This window comes from Alternaria triticimaculans, assembly GCF_023758025.1.
Source record: "Alternaria triticimaculans strain BMP 0046 chromosome Unknown scaffold_27, whole genome shotgun sequence".
Lineage (NCBI taxonomy): Eukaryota > Fungi > Ascomycota > Dothideomycetes > Pleosporales > Pleosporaceae > Alternaria > Alternaria triticimaculans.
In genome coordinates, this window is record NW_026055984.1 from 48,758 (window position 1) to 68,536 (window position 19,779).

General features: G+C 52.6%; 7 protein-coding genes across 7 annotated transcripts; 4 read left to right on the forward strand and 3 right to left on the reverse strand.

The window, feature by feature from the left end:
* Positions 1-34: 34 nt before the first annotated feature.
* Positions 35-1,880, reverse strand: J4E78_010094 (uncharacterized protein; the record flags this gene model as incomplete). Its single annotated transcript, XM_049370675.1, has 5 exons — positions 35-167; positions 233-732; positions 793-913; positions 965-1,585; positions 1,642-1,880. 5 exons carry the CDS (start codon positions 1,878-1,880, stop codon positions 35-37), a joined length of 1,614 nt encoding a protein of 537 aa, XP_049217555.1.
* A 987-nt stretch (positions 1,881-2,867) lies between these two features.
* Positions 2,868-5,071, forward strand: J4E78_010095 (uncharacterized protein; the record flags this gene model as incomplete). The annotated part of the gene is made up of 2 exons (XM_049370676.1): positions 2,868-4,223; positions 4,283-5,071. 2 exons carry the CDS (start codon positions 2,868-2,870, stop codon positions 5,069-5,071), a joined length of 2,145 nt encoding a protein of 714 aa, XP_049217556.1.
* Positions 5,072-5,880: 809 nt separating this feature from the next.
* Positions 5,881-6,361, reverse strand: PAM18 (mitochondrial import inner membrane translocase subunit TIM14; the record flags this gene model as incomplete). The annotated part of the gene is made up of 3 exons (XM_049370677.1): positions 5,881-6,025; positions 6,084-6,211; positions 6,314-6,361. The coding sequence occupies 3 exons, from the start codon at positions 6,359-6,361 to the stop codon at positions 5,881-5,883; spliced, it is 321 nt and encodes a 106-aa protein (XP_049217557.1).
* A 425-nt stretch (positions 6,362-6,786) lies between these two features.
* Positions 6,787-7,461, forward strand: RLP24 (ATPase-activating ribosome biosynthesis protein; the record flags this gene model as incomplete). The annotated part of the gene is made up of 2 exons (XM_049370678.1): positions 6,787-6,850; positions 6,899-7,461. The coding sequence occupies 2 exons, from the start codon at positions 6,787-6,789 to the stop codon at positions 7,459-7,461; spliced, it is 627 nt and encodes a 208-aa protein (XP_049217558.1).
* Positions 7,462-8,862: 1,401 nt separating this feature from the next.
* Positions 8,863-10,309, forward strand: J4E78_010098 (uncharacterized protein; the record flags this gene model as incomplete). The annotated part of the gene is made up of 2 exons (XM_049370679.1): positions 8,863-9,737; positions 10,276-10,309. The coding sequence occupies 2 exons, from the start codon at positions 8,863-8,865 to the stop codon at positions 10,307-10,309; spliced, it is 909 nt and encodes a 302-aa protein (XP_049217559.1).
* A 3,186-nt stretch (positions 10,310-13,495) lies between these two features.
* On the reverse strand, positions 13,496-15,217 carry J4E78_010099 (uncharacterized protein; the record flags this gene model as incomplete). The annotated part of the gene is made up of 4 exons (XM_049370680.1): positions 13,496-14,077; positions 14,124-14,195; positions 14,504-14,761; positions 15,053-15,217. The coding sequence occupies 4 exons, from the start codon at positions 15,215-15,217 to the stop codon at positions 13,496-13,498; spliced, it is 1,077 nt and encodes a 358-aa protein (XP_049217560.1).
* Positions 15,218-16,136: 919 nt separating this feature from the next.
* Positions 16,137-19,142, forward strand: J4E78_010100 (uncharacterized protein; the record flags this gene model as incomplete). The annotated part of the gene is made up of 7 exons (XM_049370681.1): positions 16,137-16,313; positions 16,363-16,490; positions 16,539-16,924; positions 16,968-17,464; positions 17,511-17,686; positions 17,735-18,713; positions 18,759-19,142. The coding sequence occupies 7 exons, from the start codon at positions 16,137-16,139 to the stop codon at positions 19,140-19,142; spliced, it is 2,727 nt and encodes a 908-aa protein (XP_049217561.1).
* Positions 19,143-19,779: the final 637 nt, after the last annotated feature.

The window sequence follows — 19,779 nt, forward strand, 5'->3', positions numbered from 1 at the left end:
TGAAATTGTTATGCGAACACGCTCGGGTTGCTAGCTACAACTCAGGCCTTGCACCGCATTCAAAGAGCTGTCTTGGTTTGTACGTGGGCATCGGCAGTCTCTCGATGTTTTCGCCGAGAGCTTTTGTAAGCGTACCATCGTCGAGATCTATAGCCCAGACCATGGTTCTGCATTGTTGTTAGCAAATGGTCACAGATTTGCGATGCATCAAGAACAAAATCGTCGCACTTACCCTCCTAAGCAGTGCTGATGAGCAAAATCGACCTTTGTTCCCAACGTTTGAGTGTCGTCGAATGACACCCACTGGTTCGAGTCCCAAGTGACAATCTTGACAGCCGCCTCTTCATCGTGGGTGACAGTGGCGCCATTAGCGATGACCTCGTTGATTTCCGCCGCCGACAGCACGCCGGGCGTGCCCGTGCATGCGCCGCCATTAGCGCCATCGCTAAACTCACAGCCAGCCGTCATGCATCCAGGGTCCTTCATCGTGAAGCTGCGACCATAGAACCCAAGACCCAATACAACACGCTCTGGGTTGATGTTGTTGCGCCACAGGAGCTCGAGACCCATCTTGATTTCGGTCAAGTTCGTATGAGCCTGGGCAATAGGGCCGAGACTGTCGATGCTGGCGTCCCAGACACCGTGGATGTCGTACGTCATCATGTTGAACCAGTCGAGATATGGCTCCATTCCTTGGAGATTGAAGCCGCGGAGATACCAGTAAGAGGCAGGCTATTGGGGTCAGTCGCGATGGAACAACAAAAAGTATAGCAGGGACTGGTTGCTACTCACAAGAGTCAGGCTAATGCCGTATTCTCGACCTGATGAGTTCAAGCGCTCGCGAAGCCTCCGCAGAAGATTGACGTAGTTGTCGAAGTCTTCGGGTATGCCGCCTCGATCCTCAGCCACAGGACTGAAGCGCGTGTGTCAGCTTAGCCAGAGATGATGAGAGTTTATCACTTACTACTCCCAGTCGAGATCAACGCCATCTAGGTTATATCGCCTCAAGAAAGTCAACAGTGAATCGAAGAACTTGTCTTGGTTTGCTTCGCTGGCGGCCATGTCGGAGAAGGCGGTCCGGTACGGGCCGGGATCGTTCATAGCCCAGCCTCCAACAGCAATCCAGATCTTGAGGTTAGGCTGCCTCTCCTTGAGGGCCGCTACACGACCGTATCGTGATCCGGTACCTGGATCCATGTCCTCGATGTGGAACGTATTGGGGTTGATGAGAGCAAAGGCAAAGTTAATGTGCGTCCAGTGACCCAAGGGAATGTCCTCAGGCTCCATGTTACCACAAGGGCGCTGGAAATTCCAGCCCTCGTAGTAGCCGATGGTGCGCGCGTCGGCACTCCGCTGCGAGAGGTCGCACTGGGGATGCGGCACAGGATTGGGGCCGCAGAAGTCAACCGTCGTGCCACAGAAGCCATGCTCGCTACAGCACACGTTGAGTGGGCAAGTGGTGAGGTTCGCATACTGGAGACCCCAGGTGCCAGGATCGCATTCAGATTTACGACTACAATCGCTGGTGCATTTGTCGCCGCAGAAGACGGGACCAAAGCCACAGGCACCGGTACCGGTGTCATCGCTAACGACTATCATTAACATCATGGCCGATAATACATGTTCATATCGACGACTTACAGAGGTCCGCAGCATCCAAGGTCACATGACTTGGTTGCAGTGCATGTGTAGTCGGGCTTCTCATTTGCTTTGATAAGCATCTCTCTAGCCTCAGGCGTGGTTTCCTGGCCAGCAACGTTCTCCATGAGTAGCCTGACTTCCGCCTGTCCGCCGAAAGAGCCCAGATCAAGTGCTTCCGCAGTCAGAAGGAGGCCCAGGCTGAGGGCTAGGCCCTTGAATGAGACACCTCTGGATGTCATGATGATATGGAATGAGTGTTTGTACAACAAGTTTCAAGGAATGAGAAAAGCGCGATCAATGTCCCCAGCGAGAAAGACAGCCTGACGAAGAGCGTAGTGATACCGAGTGGGACGAGGCATTCACGACCGGACGACGGTCGAGCGGCGCGCAGCACCAATTCCCGTCCCGTACCTGGCTCACAGCTGCGGCATCAGGGGTGGCCAGGCAAACATGCCGCCAGGCCCGTAGGCGAGCAAGGCGAAATCAATAAGAAACTCATTTGCTGGAGTGTCAGCTCCGGCGCGATGTATGTGCCAAGACGAACGAAGGATGAGGTTGAGTTTGTCAAGGTGGGTCAACGCGAGGACCCTGCCGAGCCGGCACGCCACTAAATTCCGCCCTGCATTTAACCGCCGAGCACCTCCATCGTTTTAACCACAATCAGCAACCCCCGACACTATTTCGTTGATGCAGGTACGCCCTGCAGCATGCGCCTAGGTTATGAACGCAAACGAGCTGGCTCGTGAGTGGTGGATTCGTACGTACCTGAATTGGATTCTACCATTGTCAGGCCGATACGCTGATGGTACCTGGGTAGGTCTCCACCAAAGACACTTTGTCTTGGGTAGCATCGCGTACATACAATGTTGCCTGCCTCATCCGACTTAGACTTTTCGCCCCCATATCAGACGGCAACATTCATCTAGTTCTCGCAACCGAAATGTCACCCTGCAGACTACCGGGGTGAATTCATTGACAATGGACATTGTCCGGTCTTGGCTGAGAATCCTGGTGCTGCGTTGAGGCGGCGAGAGGACATCTCGACATCTGGACGCCTGATCATCAACCGCCTTTGGCTAATTCTTCTCCCGTCTCTTCCGAAGCTTTGCTTGCTTGTTCAAAGTCTATGAGCCTAGTTCACACGCTCGCAACGTTGGTCATTCGCCTTACGCCTCACGCTCATTCTTCATTCATGTCTCTCGTTTAGTCCGGTAACACCAATCGACATGATTATCACGTTGATCTTGGGCCTCTCGGTCCTGATCAGCTCGACGAATGGCTACGTTCCACACCACGCACACCATGGAAGACATGCCAGAAGTGCAAGACTATATCAACGTTCAGAAGCTGCCTCATCTGTCAACTTGTCCTCCTCGCGGACACCGCCCACTCTTCGCAAGCGGGATGATGATCCAAGCAGTATGGAGTGGATCAAGCGCTGGGCGGCCATCGGCGATAGCTACACAGCCGGCATCGGTGCTGGAAGACCTCTCGGCCACAGAATCACCGCGGACGAGGTAGCTATCAGAGTGCCCAGTGGGCTGGAAGAGGTTCGAGACAACTGGAAGTGTTCCAGATATGACATGGCATACCCCAAGGTTATAGAGGCACAGTTTGGTGCCCACGTCGAAAAGGACGGCGGCTTCCAATACCTCGCCTGCAGCGGCGATCGTTCTGAACAAATCTACCAGCAGGCGCAGGCCCTAGAGGGCAAGCTCGACTTCGTCACTTTCACTTCTGGCGGAAACGACCTTTGTCTCGCCAAGATGATTGCAGATTGCATCATGCTGCCCTACGGCAAGACATCCGCCTGCGAGACCGTCATCGCAAAGGCTCAGGAAAATGCCAAAAATATCATCACCGATAACATCTTTCAGATTTTGGAAGCACTCAACGAGAAGATGAACGATGACGGCATCGTCGTCGTGAACAGCTATGCTCAATTCTTCGACACACAGGAAGACAACTGCGATCGCCAGTCGTGGGATTTCTTCTGGTTCCTTCCATTAGGTTCCTCGTACCGAGCTCTCACTATCGAACGTCGCCACGTCTTCAATCAGCTGGTGCTTGATATCAACCAGGCGATCCGCGATGCCGTTGATAAAGCCGCTAAGAGTGATAAGATCAAGTACAAGGTTGGCTACGCTGATTGGGATTACTGGGTCTCGAATGAGGTGGACGCCCGAATGTGCTCGCCGAGTAGCAATGGCGACTATCCAGATCCAAAGCAACCGAACATGCACTTCATCAAGCCCGACACTCACCCTTGGGATGAATGGCAAAATGACTTCGAGCGGTCAGAGCTACGCAAGCGCGACATGGATTTTGAGGAGATACTGAACTCGACGAGGCTCTCCAACTCGGAGAAACGCCAGGTAAATCGCATCAAAGCTATGATGGAGGCTCGCGATCGAAACCTCGAACGTACACTCTACGACTCCATTCTTTACAAGTCACCTGATCCACGTGCTGCCGTCAGGCACAAGCTCGACGCCCGCGCTCCCTCACCACCAGGCTGCCCTGGGGATGGTGGCTTCGATATGACCTTTGGTATGGGCATGCCCGACACAATTGGCCGTAACGTAAGTACTAGCTGCATCTAGGTACAATTATGCCAAGGTTCTTTGACTGACATTTGCAGTTCCATCCCAACGAAGCCGGCCACCTGACCATAGCCTCCTTCGCTCTCTCAGAACTCATGGACCTGCGCGCCATCGTTCTGGGCGTCGACTCACCCGCCTGCACCGCCGTCAAAGACGAATTCACATGTTTCTCCAAGACAGGTAGCAAATTCTACGTCAGTGGAAACCGCACCAACGAGAACTACGAGGAGTTCTGCAAGGAAGTCCAAGACAAGCACGACAAAAACAAAATCAACTGGAGTTACTCCAAGACCTACGACGAAGGCACACCTGAACAACACGACTACGTCGTCACACTCAGCAATGGTGTTTCGGGATTCGACAAGGACGAGTGCGTGGACTCAATGAAGAAGATCATGAACTCATGCGACACATCCGACAACCCCATGAACTGGAAGGGTGGTGGCAGATACATTCGCAGCGGCGGAGACTACAAGTACGAGCTCAATCCCCGCCGCAGTAACCGCCCCTGGCCGCCGCCAAAAGCGCCATATGGTCGCTGTGAGGGCTGGTATAAGGGGACTCACGGACGCTACAAGGTTGAGGGTGCTGGCTTCTCGACCTGGGATTACGGAAAAGATACTCTTCGGCCTAACATGAATGGATGCTATGGCCTTGGTACAACCTTTTGGAAGTTCGAGTACTTTGACAATCCGGCTGATCATGATGGGCACGAGTGGTATGCGACGTTTAGTACACCGATTTGGGTGCGTGCGAGGTGTTGGGCGAATAACAAGATTGTCAAGGCCGCGGGTGGATGGACGAATGGGTGTAAGGGTAATGATTGAGGTGTTTCTTTGCGCTTTGTAAATACTATCAAATGACACCAGTGTTTGCTTTGTCACATTGCCAAGGCAGACTTTCATGAGCGCTGTTGAAATTTGGCCCAAGAATCAAGACTTCTTCACATTCTCCAATACTCAATCACATGACGAGCTACCCCCGGCTTCCTCGTTTCATGCGATTCGCATGCGAAAACATCGTGAATGAGGAGTTCACGCTGATATTGGAAAACGCTCAACACCCTAGAGCCTACGTCGACATTACGTCACCTATTTCGTAAGTTTTTGTTCTAATGTAGTCTGCAAACCTGTTTCATATTTTCCCTTGTATAGAATGAGTTTATCCCCTCTAAGCACCTCTCAATCTGATCAAAATCCGACTCAAGATCCATATCCAACGATTCCTCTACCGCAGACTCTTGTTTTTGCTCATCCCTAGATCCCGCTTCTGGCTCAGACTCCGATTCTTGCTCGTGATCATATGTGTATTCGCCCTTCGATACGCATTACCATTCCACACCGTTTGCTCCGTGTTTTTGAGTTTTTCGATATGGTTGTCATGTCCCTCGTCAGCGTCGTCGCCGTATTCATGGCGCACCTCTTCGCGACTGTAATGAAATGTAGAGTGGTACACCTATTTGTCATAGTCACTAAGCTTGGAGTTCACCGAGTTCGTATAACATGAACAGGATAGAACCGTATTGAGAGTCGTAAATCGCTAATCATATTCAGTCCAACGCCATGCTGATGCTGAGAATCATGCCGTGATATAGTACAAAGTCTTGGTTCACATCATCCACCTCTTGCCCATCGTATCAACCCTTGACCTCCTTCTCAAGTAGTTCTTTCGCTTCGTTGACCTTGGTCGCAAGGTATGGGCTACCGCCTCGATCGGGGTGGTTGAGTAGCATAAGCGATCGGTGCTTCTTCCGTAATAGTTCTTTCGTAATGCCGCGCTCGCTGGGATTCGTCAGTCTCTGTATGTCTTGCGGGATATGTGGGTTCGTGGGAGACGTACGGCATCTCTAATATGAGAGCAGCCTCTCTCCGTGTCATCTTGGGCTCAAAGCCGCCTTTGTAGTATCCGCGTCCTAGTGCTCCGGCTCCACCGCCTGATCTCCGTAATGCTACGAGTGCTGCGCGACCCTATCCATATGTGTCAGTAAACGTTCCTAGTATATTGTGATACTCCAGCAGTTGCCGATCCAGTCAAAATAGAGGCGTGACTAAGGAAATTGGAGGCCATACGAAGAAAGCAGTGGCACCAGCGCCCAAGATCCAAACCCAGGCAGACATCTCGTCGCACTATCAGGGCTCAACGATGCAGTTTCGGAGGTCCGGTATACGGGTAGTGTGAAGTCGCGATGTGAGGTACGCGGGAGGATACGTCAGATGGAGAAGCTTAGGTGGATGGCGGCGGCGAGGTGGTCAGAAGGAAATTTGCGGAGGTGCCTCGGTCGAGAAGCATCGCAATTGGCGGGCCAGAATGGCAGGTGGGTTGGCACGCACGGGCCACCCAAAATTTCGAGCCGGCGAACTTCTCGAACCTCAACCTCGACACCTTCACACGACACCCGCCTCACCACCGCCAACTAAGTGAAGCGTGGTCGATTCCTATACATCCCGATCTCAGCCCACGCTGCTAATTACTGCGACGCGGAAAAGCGCATACCTACCCACGATAAGAACGAGCGCGATCGCATTCGCGCCACGACGATAAGATGAGAATCGAGACTTGCTACTTCTGCTCTTCGCCGGTATACCCGTCCAAGGGTATAACCTTTGGTATGCATAAATAATCGCACCCCAAAGAAATCCTTGCTGACTCATCAGTGCGCAACGATGCAAAGGCCTTCCGCTTCTGCAAGAGCAAATGCCACAAGAACTTCAAAATGAAGCGCAACCCCCGCAAGCTGGCCTGGACCAAATCCTTCCGCCGCGCGCACAACAAGGAAATGACCGTCGACTCGACCCTCACCTTCGCCCAGCGCCGCAACGTGCCCGTGCGATACAACCGCGACCTCATCCAGACGACTCTCAAGGCCATGGGCCGTGTATCCGAGATCCGGCAGAGGAGAGAGCGCGCATTCTACAAGGCGCGCATGCGTGGCAACAAGCAGAGGCAGCGTGAGGAAGACAGGAAGCTGGTCGAGGAGAACCAGCACTTGCTGCCGCCGAGCGAGAGGTTCGCCAAGGAGGAGGTTGAGCAGGAGGAGATGGAGGTTGATGTGCAGAAGGTCAAGGAGAAGGTCGCGGCTAGGAGGAAGGAGCTTGAGGCTGAGGAGAGCGAGCTCAGTGAGCTTGAGGAGGAGCTGCCCAAGCAGAAGACCAAGACGAAGAAGATGCTGAAGAGGAAGGTCGGTGGCGGTGTTGAGGCTATGGATGTTGACGAGTAGGACTGCGTCTAGGGTACAGATGGTATCTTCTGCGATAAGAAAGGACTTTTCCCGACAGTCATTGGATGATATTGCGACATAGTCATGGAGTTTGGCGTCACAAGTTATGGTAGATTACGGACATGATTTGATACCACAGCAAAAGCATGTTTCAATCCCAAAAGCTCGTTGCCGTGTGTAGATAGATACAGCATCTAGTCGAATTTGCTGATTCGTGCTGACACACCACGATCTATTATGTGCATCGCACTGAGGTTCTGCATCTTCATAAGACATTACTCTAGTCACGACACTCTTGGGGAGCATGGCATGCATTGTGGGATAGCCGCGTCCAACAATGGCTTCTTCCAAGGCTATCCACGTGATCGCGCACTGACGCGCTAATCCTGTTCGGGACACGGCTCCAGGTCACGCCCGGGCTGCCGCTGCCACTAATCCGTGCCATGCTACCTACTTCCCTCAACCACGACCTCCATCCTGATCGATTGCGTACGGGTGCAGCGCGCGTTCTGTTAATCTCGACACCCGACTGAACATACGTCACACCGCTCGAGCCCCCACTAGCGCACACCTTCACGTCGCACAGCCTTGCAGCTTCGAATGACGACGCGTGCACCGATGCGAAGATGCTGCATGCACGACAGCTTCGTGGCATCATGGGATGTTCTTTACCAGCCAAGGCTGACAAGCTACCGCTGCTAGATGGGCTTGAGATCTCTGAGAAGTTACACGTTATGAACGAATAATAAAGAGAGCGACTCACAGGTTATGATGGCTTCGCGGCGTTTGCCAGGCCAATGGCTGAGCCTGAGAACACTCTAATATGCAGTACCATGATGCATTGTTCCAGGCGTCTGGCAATTTGCTTGCCTCGAACAGATGATCATACCATGCAGACACAACCAACCCAAAGAACACTTCTCCAGTAAGATCTGCAGCTTACGGGTTAAAGAGGTCTGGGGTCCGTGCGTTGAGCTGAGCCGCGTGGTCACTACGCACCTTGCGATACCACTGGCCTTTTTAACCCACGCCCCCTCGAACTAGCTCTTTACTGACTCTATCCCACGCCGGCGTGTCACTATGACGATTTGGAGACAGTGCGTCGCTCTGTTAGCCACAAAACATGGTTTGCGCAGCATAGCCTGGTGTTGAAAGCCTTGCAACAGGCAGACAGATACGTCTGCAATCATAAGGGGGTGGCTGTGTCAGGCAGGCTTGAGGCCTTCTTTTTCAGGCTGTCTGACCGCAGCGAAACGATTATATCCAGCCTTGTTGGTCCTTTTAGACGATTTCAATCCACCCCTCCAGGCGGCAGTATCACATGAACACCTCATTTCGTTCAAATGCAGCACTCTGTTCCATCGGCGTAACTTTCTCTGCGCCCTCCCACGTTAGTACGCCATGCGCCTCCTACAACGTTCGTCTGACTCCGTCGGCTTCAGCCTTGTTGAGCGATTCAAGGAGGAAGTCCCGCCCTACGCAATCCTATCGCACACTTGGGGTTCGAACGAAGATGAAGTCACATTCTCTGATCTGAGAGACGAGAAAGCTAAGGCTATTCCTGGTTATAACAAGCTCGTCTTCTGTTCTGAGCGCGCTGTTAGCGACAAGCTAGAGTTCTTCTGGGTGGACACATGCTGCATTGACAAGAGCAGTAGCGCTGAATTGACCGAGGCCATCAATTCCATGTTCAAATGGTATCAGCAGGCGGAGAAGTGCTATGTCCTACTCTCAGACGTGGAGATCGATGTACCGGTCGAAGACATATCTCAACAACAATGGGTCCAAATATTCCACAGCAGTAGATGGTTTCAGCGAGGTTGGACACTGCAAGAGATGCTTGCGCCACGAGTGGTTGAATTCTTCTCGAAGACAGGAAAACCACTAGGGGGCAAGGTCACACTGCTACAGGCTCTCCACCTTCGAACCCGGATACCTGTCCTGGCACTTCAGAGCGGTTCACTAGAAGATTTCAGCATCGAGGATCGCATATCATGGATCGAGGGACGCCAGACGAAGAGAGAAGAGGATTCAGCATATTCTCTATTGGGTTTGTGTGGCGTCTACATGCCGCTAATATACGGTGAGGGATCCGCAAGAGCATTGACGCGGTTGCGTGATGAAGCTGAGCGATCGCTACACAACAAAGTGCCTCGATGGACGGTTCCTTTTCGCCGCGAAAACGAATTCCACCATGGCGATTGCTTGGAGAAGGTGTATCAGATATGCTCCCAGAATGCTGGCTGGGCATCCCTGATTGGGCCCGCAGGCGTTGGGTATGTTCCGCCGTGTTTAAGTAGTGACAGGGCGCTAAATTGGCTTTCAGGAAGACCCGAGTCGCTATCGAGTACGCCTACCGAGTCCGAAACCAGACGCCAACGAAATGGGTTTTTTGGATCAACGCAGAGACGCGCGCAAGTTTCAGAGAAGGTTTTAATGCAATCGCCGCGGCGGCGAAGATAAATCACTGGAACGATCCTTCTGTCGACATATGTCAAATCGTGCATAGATGGCTATGCGATATCGCAAATGGGCAATGGACAATGGTGGTTGACAACGCTGAAGATGCCGACACCTTCTTCGTCTCACGCATATCGCGAAATCACGCAACAGCGGATCCGATTTCATCCGTGCAACAACTCTCCAATTTTCTTCCAATATCGCCCAACGGGTCGATCCTGTTCATCACTCAAAATCGAGACTTTACGCGGGGACTCAGAGGTATCAACAGTGATATCGCAAATGTCGAAGTTCGAGACTACGCTTCGTTCAACATGAAAGACCATGTAACACCGATTCTCGAGGAATCTCCAGGTGCTTCCAATTCATCAAATATCTCGAGGAGTAACTTAGTTCTATTTGAACCGAACCAAGGGACAACCGAACCAACAGCGCCTAGAAAGGCAGTCGCTGTGTATTGGGAATCCGTAAGTTTATCTCACGGTTCTTGTTACAATACGCTGACATTCATATTAGCGTGATAAGCGCATGTACGACTACTACGTGGACATAGACCATGGCGCTGTAAAGGAGCTCGAACAAGAGCTGCAAACACGATACAAGACTGCCACAAAGGAGATATCCTGGATCTTCGCACGTGACCTGCGTGTATCAAGCCGGCAGGGTGGAGATGGGAAAATAACAGATTCGGAAGCCGAACGCGGAGGATGCGAGTTGCAAACTCGTTCTGGTGTACCCCGCCTGGTTGATGCTACGGCAACGTTTGCACGTGAATCTGGAGTTCCAGGGCGGGAGCATCTTGGTCTGCTGGTCTGTTTGAACCATGAAACGACGCTGAAGTTGACGCAGGAGGATCTGCAAGATATTAGGGACGATCGTCAACTATTCCATCACCTTCGAAAGCGGCTTTCGGTCCGACAATATTGGGTAACTTGGAGAAACCTCAAGAGCATCACTTTGGCCAAGGTAGGTTCTGAGCATGTACAAGGTTTTACTTGCGTTAACTATTTTTCAGTTCACGTTCGATTACAATAACAACACTGTGGTCTATACACATGAAAGTACGTGTAAAGTCTTAACCAACGGGCGTTACCATCCAGATTCTGGATTCTACTGTACCTGTCTTCCACCGGAGAATATGGTTGGGAACGACAAAGAATACATTTGCTCCCCAGCTCCAGGATCTCGAAATCGGCGGGTGATGCCAGTTCTTGGTCCCAACATGCTGAGGCAAGACTTGCTCTATCCTGACGCTATTGCAGCTGGTCAAAGAACGGTCCTTGATCAGCTTCCGAAACGCAGACTCCCGGGGCAACTCAAGGCAATTCCAGGAAGTGATGTCACAGGCTGGGGTCTCTACATTGAGACGAAGCCTTCTTTGTCAAGGAACGGCATAGCGATATTCATTTGCTTTGTCATGGTGGTATTTGCAATCAGCCTGCCCATTGGTGTCCTCAAGGCGAATGGGGCAATCTAAGATCAAAGACAGGTGTTCATCATAATCCGAACAACTTCATAGTGTATGTCTTCTTATCCTTGGTCAATGGCACGATATTCAAAACCTAGTCTGCTGAAAACACACCACATGATGCAAACATCTGGAAAGTTATCATCGCCCGTATACTGAGATCTGTATAAAACATCCTCATTCCAGTATCGACGTCATGGAATTTGATAGCTCTCTTCGTCCGCATCATGCTTTCGCTTAATTCAAGATGAACGATACGAAAGTATCACAAAGGCCTGATCTGCCGGTCATTGATGTAGGTTATCTATTTTACTATAATCTGAGCTTCAGATGCAGCCATTACAAAGTTACTACGACAGCTTCCTGACACCAGTATCGGCAGACTCATTACATTTTACTTCCCTTCGGAACCTTTACAATGAACCCTAGACGCGGGAAATGGATTCTTACATCCAACTCAGCTTCCTCAGCCGGCTTGATGACGACCTCTTCGCTTCCGATCTTCACCAACGTGCCCTTCGTAGGGTTGCCGCGTCCAGTGTCATCTGGTACAACACTCACAATCGCCCCCGGTACCATCCCTCTCCGAGTATCAAGCACCTCATGCGGCGCAACCGCCGTAGGAACCAGCAGCTCTTCATCTTTCAGCAAAGGCGTCTGTCGAAGCGCCTCCTTCCACTGCACATCGCCTTTCTGCACCATTACTTGCGTATCAGGCAGGCCCTCAATATACTCCTCAAACGCCCCAAACCACCTCATCAACCCCGGATACCTCTCCCCATTAAACACCAACCCCACAACATCCTCCTCCCCATCCGTATCCCTCGCCCCACCCCCACTCAGATCCCCAATCCCCCTCCCAGCCCCAATATCCATACCCCACCGTACCTGATAATACAAACTCAAATCCGCCAAACTTGGCGTCTGCGTCGGCATCGCCCACGTTGCAGACGTGAACATCGGCTCCAGCATCGAGAGGTGCATGTCCAGAAGCGAGAGGTTGTCTGGGATTTTGGCTTGCAGCTTTTCGGGCTGGATAGGGTGCCCGATTAGTTGCGCGCGGTCTTTGCCGAAATCTGAGGACCAGACTGAGGGGGGGATGAATCCTGTGGTCGTGCGGAAGAGGGGTTTCTGTCGTCAAATCAGCACATGATCACCGCACCCACACTTCCTCTTTCCCTTCCCCTCCCCATCCCCCTCTTTTTCCCCGTCTAAAAGAAAACAAAACCACAAAACCACAACTTACATCCGTCCAAAACCCCGCAAACCCCCTCGCCATCGCCCTATACGCCCACTTTCCTACTCCCAACCCCTGGGCTTCCGGATAAACAGTACCCCAACCCTGATCTGCAGGGAAAAAGTGCTCCAAAGCCTCGATGATGAGACTGGTGTCGCAGTAGATGTGTCGTCCGATTGCTAGGATGGGGATGCGGCGGTATTGGAGGCCGAAGGTTGAGGTTATGAGGGGGCGGGGGAGCATGGAGGGGACGGGGATGTATGCTTGGTTGGGTGTGGTTAGTGAGGATGGTGATAGGATGGTGATAGGATGGTGATAGGATAGTGGTGCGGATGGTAGAGGCTTACAAAAGGGGATTTGCTTGATGCGGAGGGTCAGTTTGACTTTGTTCGTAAATGGACTTGCTGTGCTGTGGTCAGTTTATGTGATGGGATGGATGGCAGCGTGCTCACAGTCATAGCCGAACAAGACGACCGGTGGGTGATGTATCAGAGGAGCCATATTTGCTTGATTAGATTCTAGCAGTTTGCTTACTACATGTGCTTCCAAATTGTGATGTTGATTGAAGAGATATAATGGAGTGGTGATGCCGAGTGGTGATGTCGGCATACCCCGCCCAGCCATTCATGTGCCGAGGTCCTGGTCGGGATGTACGGTATGCGACGTTATAGATCACATGTCATTCGAGTACGTTTTGTATTGTTGTATATGGTGTTGCCGGTGGTTTGCGAATCATTGTATTCTTTTTCTCTGAGGGTATGGGCAACTTAATCGACTTGTATTACGAGAGAATTGCAAGGCGAAAGACGGTTATGTGCATATTTATTGCGACGAGGGCTGATGCAACACCAACCTTGTCTGGCAATACTCTACAAACCTTCCTCTCGATTCAGCCTAATCCCCCTCTCCACCAGCCCTTCGATCCATCCATTAAACTCTTCCCTCATCTCCGCAGGCAACATATGCCCCTGACCCTTGATAAAATGCTTCTCAATCTCACCTTCCTGCCAAACATCGTCCTCCTCTTCGACACCTAACCAGTTCTCCTTGCCCGTCACACCCTCGCCCTTCTCCAATCCACGCCAAAGCACAACGCCCAGTGGGAACGTCAGCATACGATCCTTGGTCCCGTGAACGACCATAATTCTGTTCTTGCCAACGGTTGTCGCAATCTGTTGGAGTTGTTCTGGGCTCTTGTGATGCCACCCCGCGGCAATGGCTTGTAGCATGAAGGCCGCCTTGCCAAAGTACTCTGGGTGTTGTCGCTTCCAGAGTTCGTTGGCGGCGAAGCGGTCCCCGTTCGTGGGAAAGGCTTGGACGACGGGTTCGAGCGTGTCGGGCGAGTCGAGCCACTCCTGCGTGTAGAGATTCTTTTTCACGCCCTCGATTTGGGCGTCAAGGGACTTCGGGATGAAGAGGTTCGCGCGATTGATGAGGTTTTCGAGGAAGCCCTGGGGGTGTGAGTAGATGAAAGGTGTGTGATATAGTGCCACGTACGGTTGTTCGGAACAGTTGTGCGGCTGTCGATACTAGCGACAGTGTGCATATGCGTTCCGGTATTAACATAGCCTAGATGTTTGTTAGTGGCTATATGTAGTGAAGGCATGACGACTGTCCGCAATAGGCAATTTCGCCGCATCCCCCACGATCGACATACACGACCGGAGATCATATGTGCTCTACTATCGAACACGTGGGGGTGGGGTAGAATCGAGCGGAGCGGAAGATGAAAGCGCCGATGAGATTACAGGGTGATGCTGGGTGTCAGAAGTCCAGAGAAATGTTTCTGGCGACTACATGTCGAGGATTTGTGTTCGATAACGGAACGTGTAGCTTCCGAGTCGAAGATCATGGCGAGGAAAATGTGGTCGACTTACTATCTCCTGAGCTATCATTCCACCCATGCTCATACCAATGACGTGCAATTCACGTTTGCCGGTCCAGCCGATGTGGTCGAGCACTTCGACCAGGTCCTGAGCCATGGCAGAGGTGGAGTATCTCGACGTGGGCTTGTCAGAGTCGCCAATGCCCCGATTGTCAGTCACCAGCGACGAATACTGGTCGCCTTTGTTGTGGGCAAAATCCTTCGTCTGGCGCTGCCATGCGTACTTCATGCCACCAAGGCCCATGACCCACTACATGGCGTCAGTCGTCGAGTCTTCACGATAATGGTGTATACGGAAGATGCCGGAAGCGGCTATAGAGTGAAATGTATAAGTGTGCGAGTTGGACAACCTGAGACACGACACAGACGAGTTGAGACGGTCATTGTGACTGAAACGAAACGGTGACAGGGTGCCGGTACCCGTGGATTGGTAGAAGAGGAACATTACAAATGTATCCCGGTCAAGAACAAGCTTTCTTTGGCGTGATATGCAGCGCATCATGTTGGAGCAGATATTAATACCGAAAGTGGGGCGACTTACCACGAGGTGTCTGTCGCCATGGCCGTGGACCTCGTAAGCGATGTTAAGGGGACCGCCACGGTCTTTGGCCACAACGGCCCTGCCTTTCTTTTCTGGTTTGAGATCCCAGATAGTGTGGTTGAATTCGGGGTGTTGCTGCAGCTCTTCGACCGTCATTGGTGCCATGGCGGGTAGTGGTGCCAGCCTCGATCTGGAAACTTGGTCAGACGTTCAGGTGGAGTGTCAGGCAGGTGGAATGTCAGGAGGGGCGGAGATGCGAGGATGCGACGGGAGTGGTGGCGCAGCAGGGTGGACGACGTTGTCGTGTGGCTGCCGCTCGGCATGTGTCTCTTGGTAGCGGTGTGCCCATAGCGCATCCCGGCAAGCGACAGGTACGCGAGCGTTGTAAGCGGAAGGGACCAGGAATGCTGACGTACTATTTTGGTAGGCGCTTACGAGCCCTGAAATTGTGAGGTCTAGGCTGCAGAATGAACAACTCTAGGCTTACAGAGTAGTATGCTCTAGAGTGGTCTTTTCAATGTTAAAGAAATAAGATGGTGCTAGGGCGTATAAAGTTCTTCACCTGCCAAACGCGTGGGAGAAGCAATATCGCAACGTCATGTCTGCTAGCCCGTTTCCAGCCCAGCTGGCGTGGCTCGTGTCTGACTAAGGCGGGCTGGACGCGCGAACTACGGACGACGCGGCTCTCTAGGCTGGCCGTAGTTATTGTAGTAGACGCGGAGAAGAGCTGCCTCAGGTGTCGTCTCAGCTGCTGCCAGACGACTAATCACCCTTACCGCCATCCTCGTGTTGCCGTTTTTAGCGGGCGTTGCGCATCTGCAACAGGCCAAACAAGCTTTCTGCCTCACCCGTTCACCGTCGGCCACGATTCGATACTCGGCGAGTCTGCGACACCCACCCCCAGGGCCCTGTAGATGCGATCCTCGGCAGCGTTTCACCCTGCTCAGCACTAGACCTCCAGACCCCCAGCACGACACCCCTCCGCCCTCACAAAACACCACCAGGCCCCGGATACTCGCGAGGGCCCAATTGCCCGACGACCTCACGACTGACGACATAGCGCCTCCTAATACCCGTGAACACCATGAACCCCCCTCCCAACGGCTTCTATGCCACCGGCCCGCCCATGATGAACCCTCCGCCGCCGCGTCTGTTCGGCAGCGGCACCTACGACCCGTCGCAGATGCCGCCGGGCAACATGTTCAACCTTGACGACGACGACCACAATGACAGCGACCCCAAGCGGCGGCGCATCGCACGGGTACAGCGCGCGGACTTGAGGGTGACGACGGCATGCTGACAGGATGCAGGCGTGCGACATGTGCCGGAAGAAGAAGATCAAGTGCGACGGCAAGATGCCCTCGTGCACCCACTGCCAGAACTACAAGACCGAGTGCATCTTCACCCAGGTCGAGAAGAAGCGCCAGCCGCCAAAGGGGTAGGTGCGACCGTGGTGTTGCGCACATGGTATGCTGACCGTGCACAGCGCCAAGTACATCGAGGGTCTGGAGAACCGCCTGGCGCGCATGGAGTCGCTGATGCGCCTCTCTGGCGTCCTGCCCGAAGACGACGATGGCAGCACCGACCTGGCCACACTCGAGCGGCGGCTGGAGGCACGAGCCGGCCGATCCGCTACACCCCGGAATAGCATCGACGACCGACGAGCCTCCATGGCACCGCCCACAACAGGCCACTCGACCGCCAATGGCACACCGGCCCAGCCAGCTCTCCCCAGTCCGAGGAGCGGCACCGCCTCACCAGAGCCCCAGGAAGAGATGGACACCACGAAGGACAAAGACAAGGAAGAGGACGCGCTCGCCGAGATGATGTGTTCCCTGGTGACGAACAACTGCGGAGAGACCAGATACATCGGTATGTCCTCCATATCCGTCGTCTTCACCGCTAACAATCCCAGGTTCTTCATCCGGTTTCTCCATCTTCTCGCCAAAAGGCATACAATGGGTCAACGAAAAGACCGGCGACAACTCTTTCCGCGACATGATCTCCACAGCCGCCGTCGAGGACAACAAGTGGATCCAATGGCGGCCCGACGTCTTCCAGGACATCTTCAAGCGCCGCGTCTACAAACAACTACCGCCCAAGCACGAAGCTCTGTCTTTACTCAAGGACTACTTTGAGAACTTCAACTGCATGTTCCCGCTGTTCCACGAACCGACCTTTATGCATCTGGTAGACAAGCACTACTCGAAAGACCCATACGAAGGATCCGGCTGGTGGGCCAGTCTGAATGTTGCTCTGGCTTTCGCACATCGACTGCGCGTCATGAGCAATCTGGTGCCAGCAGAAGAAGACGAAAAGGCGTGGCAGTACCTAAAGAACGCCATGAGTGTGATGGTAGAGCTCACCATGCGCAACACCGATCTTCTGAGTGTCCAGGCTTTACTGGGAGTGGTATGTAGTAACGGACTTTGAAGATGTTCTCATCTAACGTGTTTAGGGTCTCTTCCTTCTTGGGACACCAAACCCACAGCCTACCTACTTCTTCGTTGCCACCGCCATGCGACTTGCACATAGCATTGGTCTCCACAAGAAGGGTGCCAACTTCAGTCTGAACGCCGCCGAGGTCGAGCAACGAAGGCGTGTATTCTGGATTGCCTACATGCTGGACAAAGAGTGAGTCTTGTGATCTTCCAACAGTATACACATACTAACCCCCACAAGTATCTGTCTACGGTCTGGCAGACCACCTGTACAAGACGATGACGATATGAACGTCGAGCTACCGAGCGAGACTCCACCGGACAATATCGGCAACATCCCGCTCGCCGATGGAAAGGGCACAATGAACCTGTTCCGTCTCATGTGCACCTTCTCCGTGATCCAAAGCAAAGTCTACAAGGGCCTCTATTCCGTAAAGGCATCCAAGCAGACCGATGGTGAATTGCTCAATACTATTGGCGAACTGGACAAAGAGCTGGAAGCCTGGAAGGACGACATACCGCTTGAGTTCAGACCAGAGCACGACATCAAGGCATCGCACACCCCGCTCATACTTCAAGTGGCAGTGCTACATCTCGGATACTACAACTGTTTGACCACTATCCACCGCATGAGCGTACACCACGGATACTGGACCAGTCGATTATCCAACTTCGCGATACAAGGTCTGAACGCCCGCCCTCTGAACCCCAGAGTATTCATGTCCGCTCAATTATGTGTGCAAGCTGCCCGAGCTTCGATCCATCTCTTGAAGTACATACCTAAAGGTGACTTGTCATGTGTCTGGCTGGTCATCTACTTCCCTGTCACCGCTTTGGTCACACTGTTCGCCAACATCCTACAAAACCCACAAGACACACGATCGCGGTCAGATCTCAAACTGATGAAGCTGGTCGTCAACTTCCTGAACATGCTCAACGACGACCAAGGCAGTGGCAGTGTCAAGCGCATGTGCACAGTTTGCGCCGAGTTTGAGCGTATTGCTACTATCGTGCTGGAGAAGGCAGATCGCGAACACGCATCGCGGCGGAAGAGGAAACAAGGTGATAGCGAACAGGATGCTCAGATCGAAGCAACCGCGGCTGAGCTTCTTTCGACAGGTCGTAACCCACAATCCCCACCTCAGCAAGTTACGACCCCACAAAATCCTCCCGCCCAAGAGGGCATGATCTTCAATCCAGACTTCCATGGATTTAATGAGGTAAGCTACACCACCGTGGTGCTAGTCCAAAGCTAATATGTTCAGCCATTCCCCTTCTCACCAAACTTCACACACGACTCTTTACAACCCAACATCCAAATGAGCCAATACGGCTCACCGGGAATCACCGCGCAAATGCTCCAGCAATCACAAAGCCTACCAATGACAACAGGTGGTGACATTAACGGCGTAAACGCGAACATCAATGCCATGGCCGGCATGGGCCAGTTTGACCAGACTCTGAACAACGTTCCACAGGATCTATGGAAGATGCCAATGACACTGGAATGGGATTGGGCGGATATGACTGGTGGCTTCTCGGGATACGAAGATGGCATCAGCATGAACGGTGTACTTCCGGATTTCTCGAATAACACCGGCCACGGAACAAGCGAGTTCAACCAGGGCGCCATGAACGGCGGTCGATGATGAAGCTTACTCTCAGCCCATCGGATGGAGCTTGCCGTCCCGACAATGGTGTTTCACAACATCGATGATTACGTTTTGACCCTTCAGTGTCAGCAGGGTATTCCTTCTCGTCTAGGAACGGATGTTACCGCCCAAATCCAGCACGATCTTGCGTGCTTCGCTATATACCACTTCTCACCATCGGAGGCATTTCGGTTTCCACCTCCCTTTTTGATCCCATAGCGTGTAGAATAATGTTGTATCTCTAAGCAAATACATCTTTGTAATCATGCAGCTGTGTAGCAAAAGCAGGCTCTCCAATCGTCGTGAATGTACGGTAACCACGTCTTGGTAGCCATATGCAAGATTGCCCATAGGCTGCCACTAACATCGCGCTAACGATCATAATCCCGAGATCCTCGCTGTACGATGATGCTTACCTCCTTGACGTATGTCCACCCAGATATATCAGTATATCTACCAACAATCCCTGCGCTGATCACATACTTCCATCTGACATCCCTCCCCTTCCAGTCACCTTACCTACCCTACCCCATATCTCCAGTCCGGTTAACGAAGACACCATGAAGAACACAACAGCCCTCCTCTCCACCCTCATAACCTCCAACCACATCCTCTCCCACCACGCCGTCCTCGA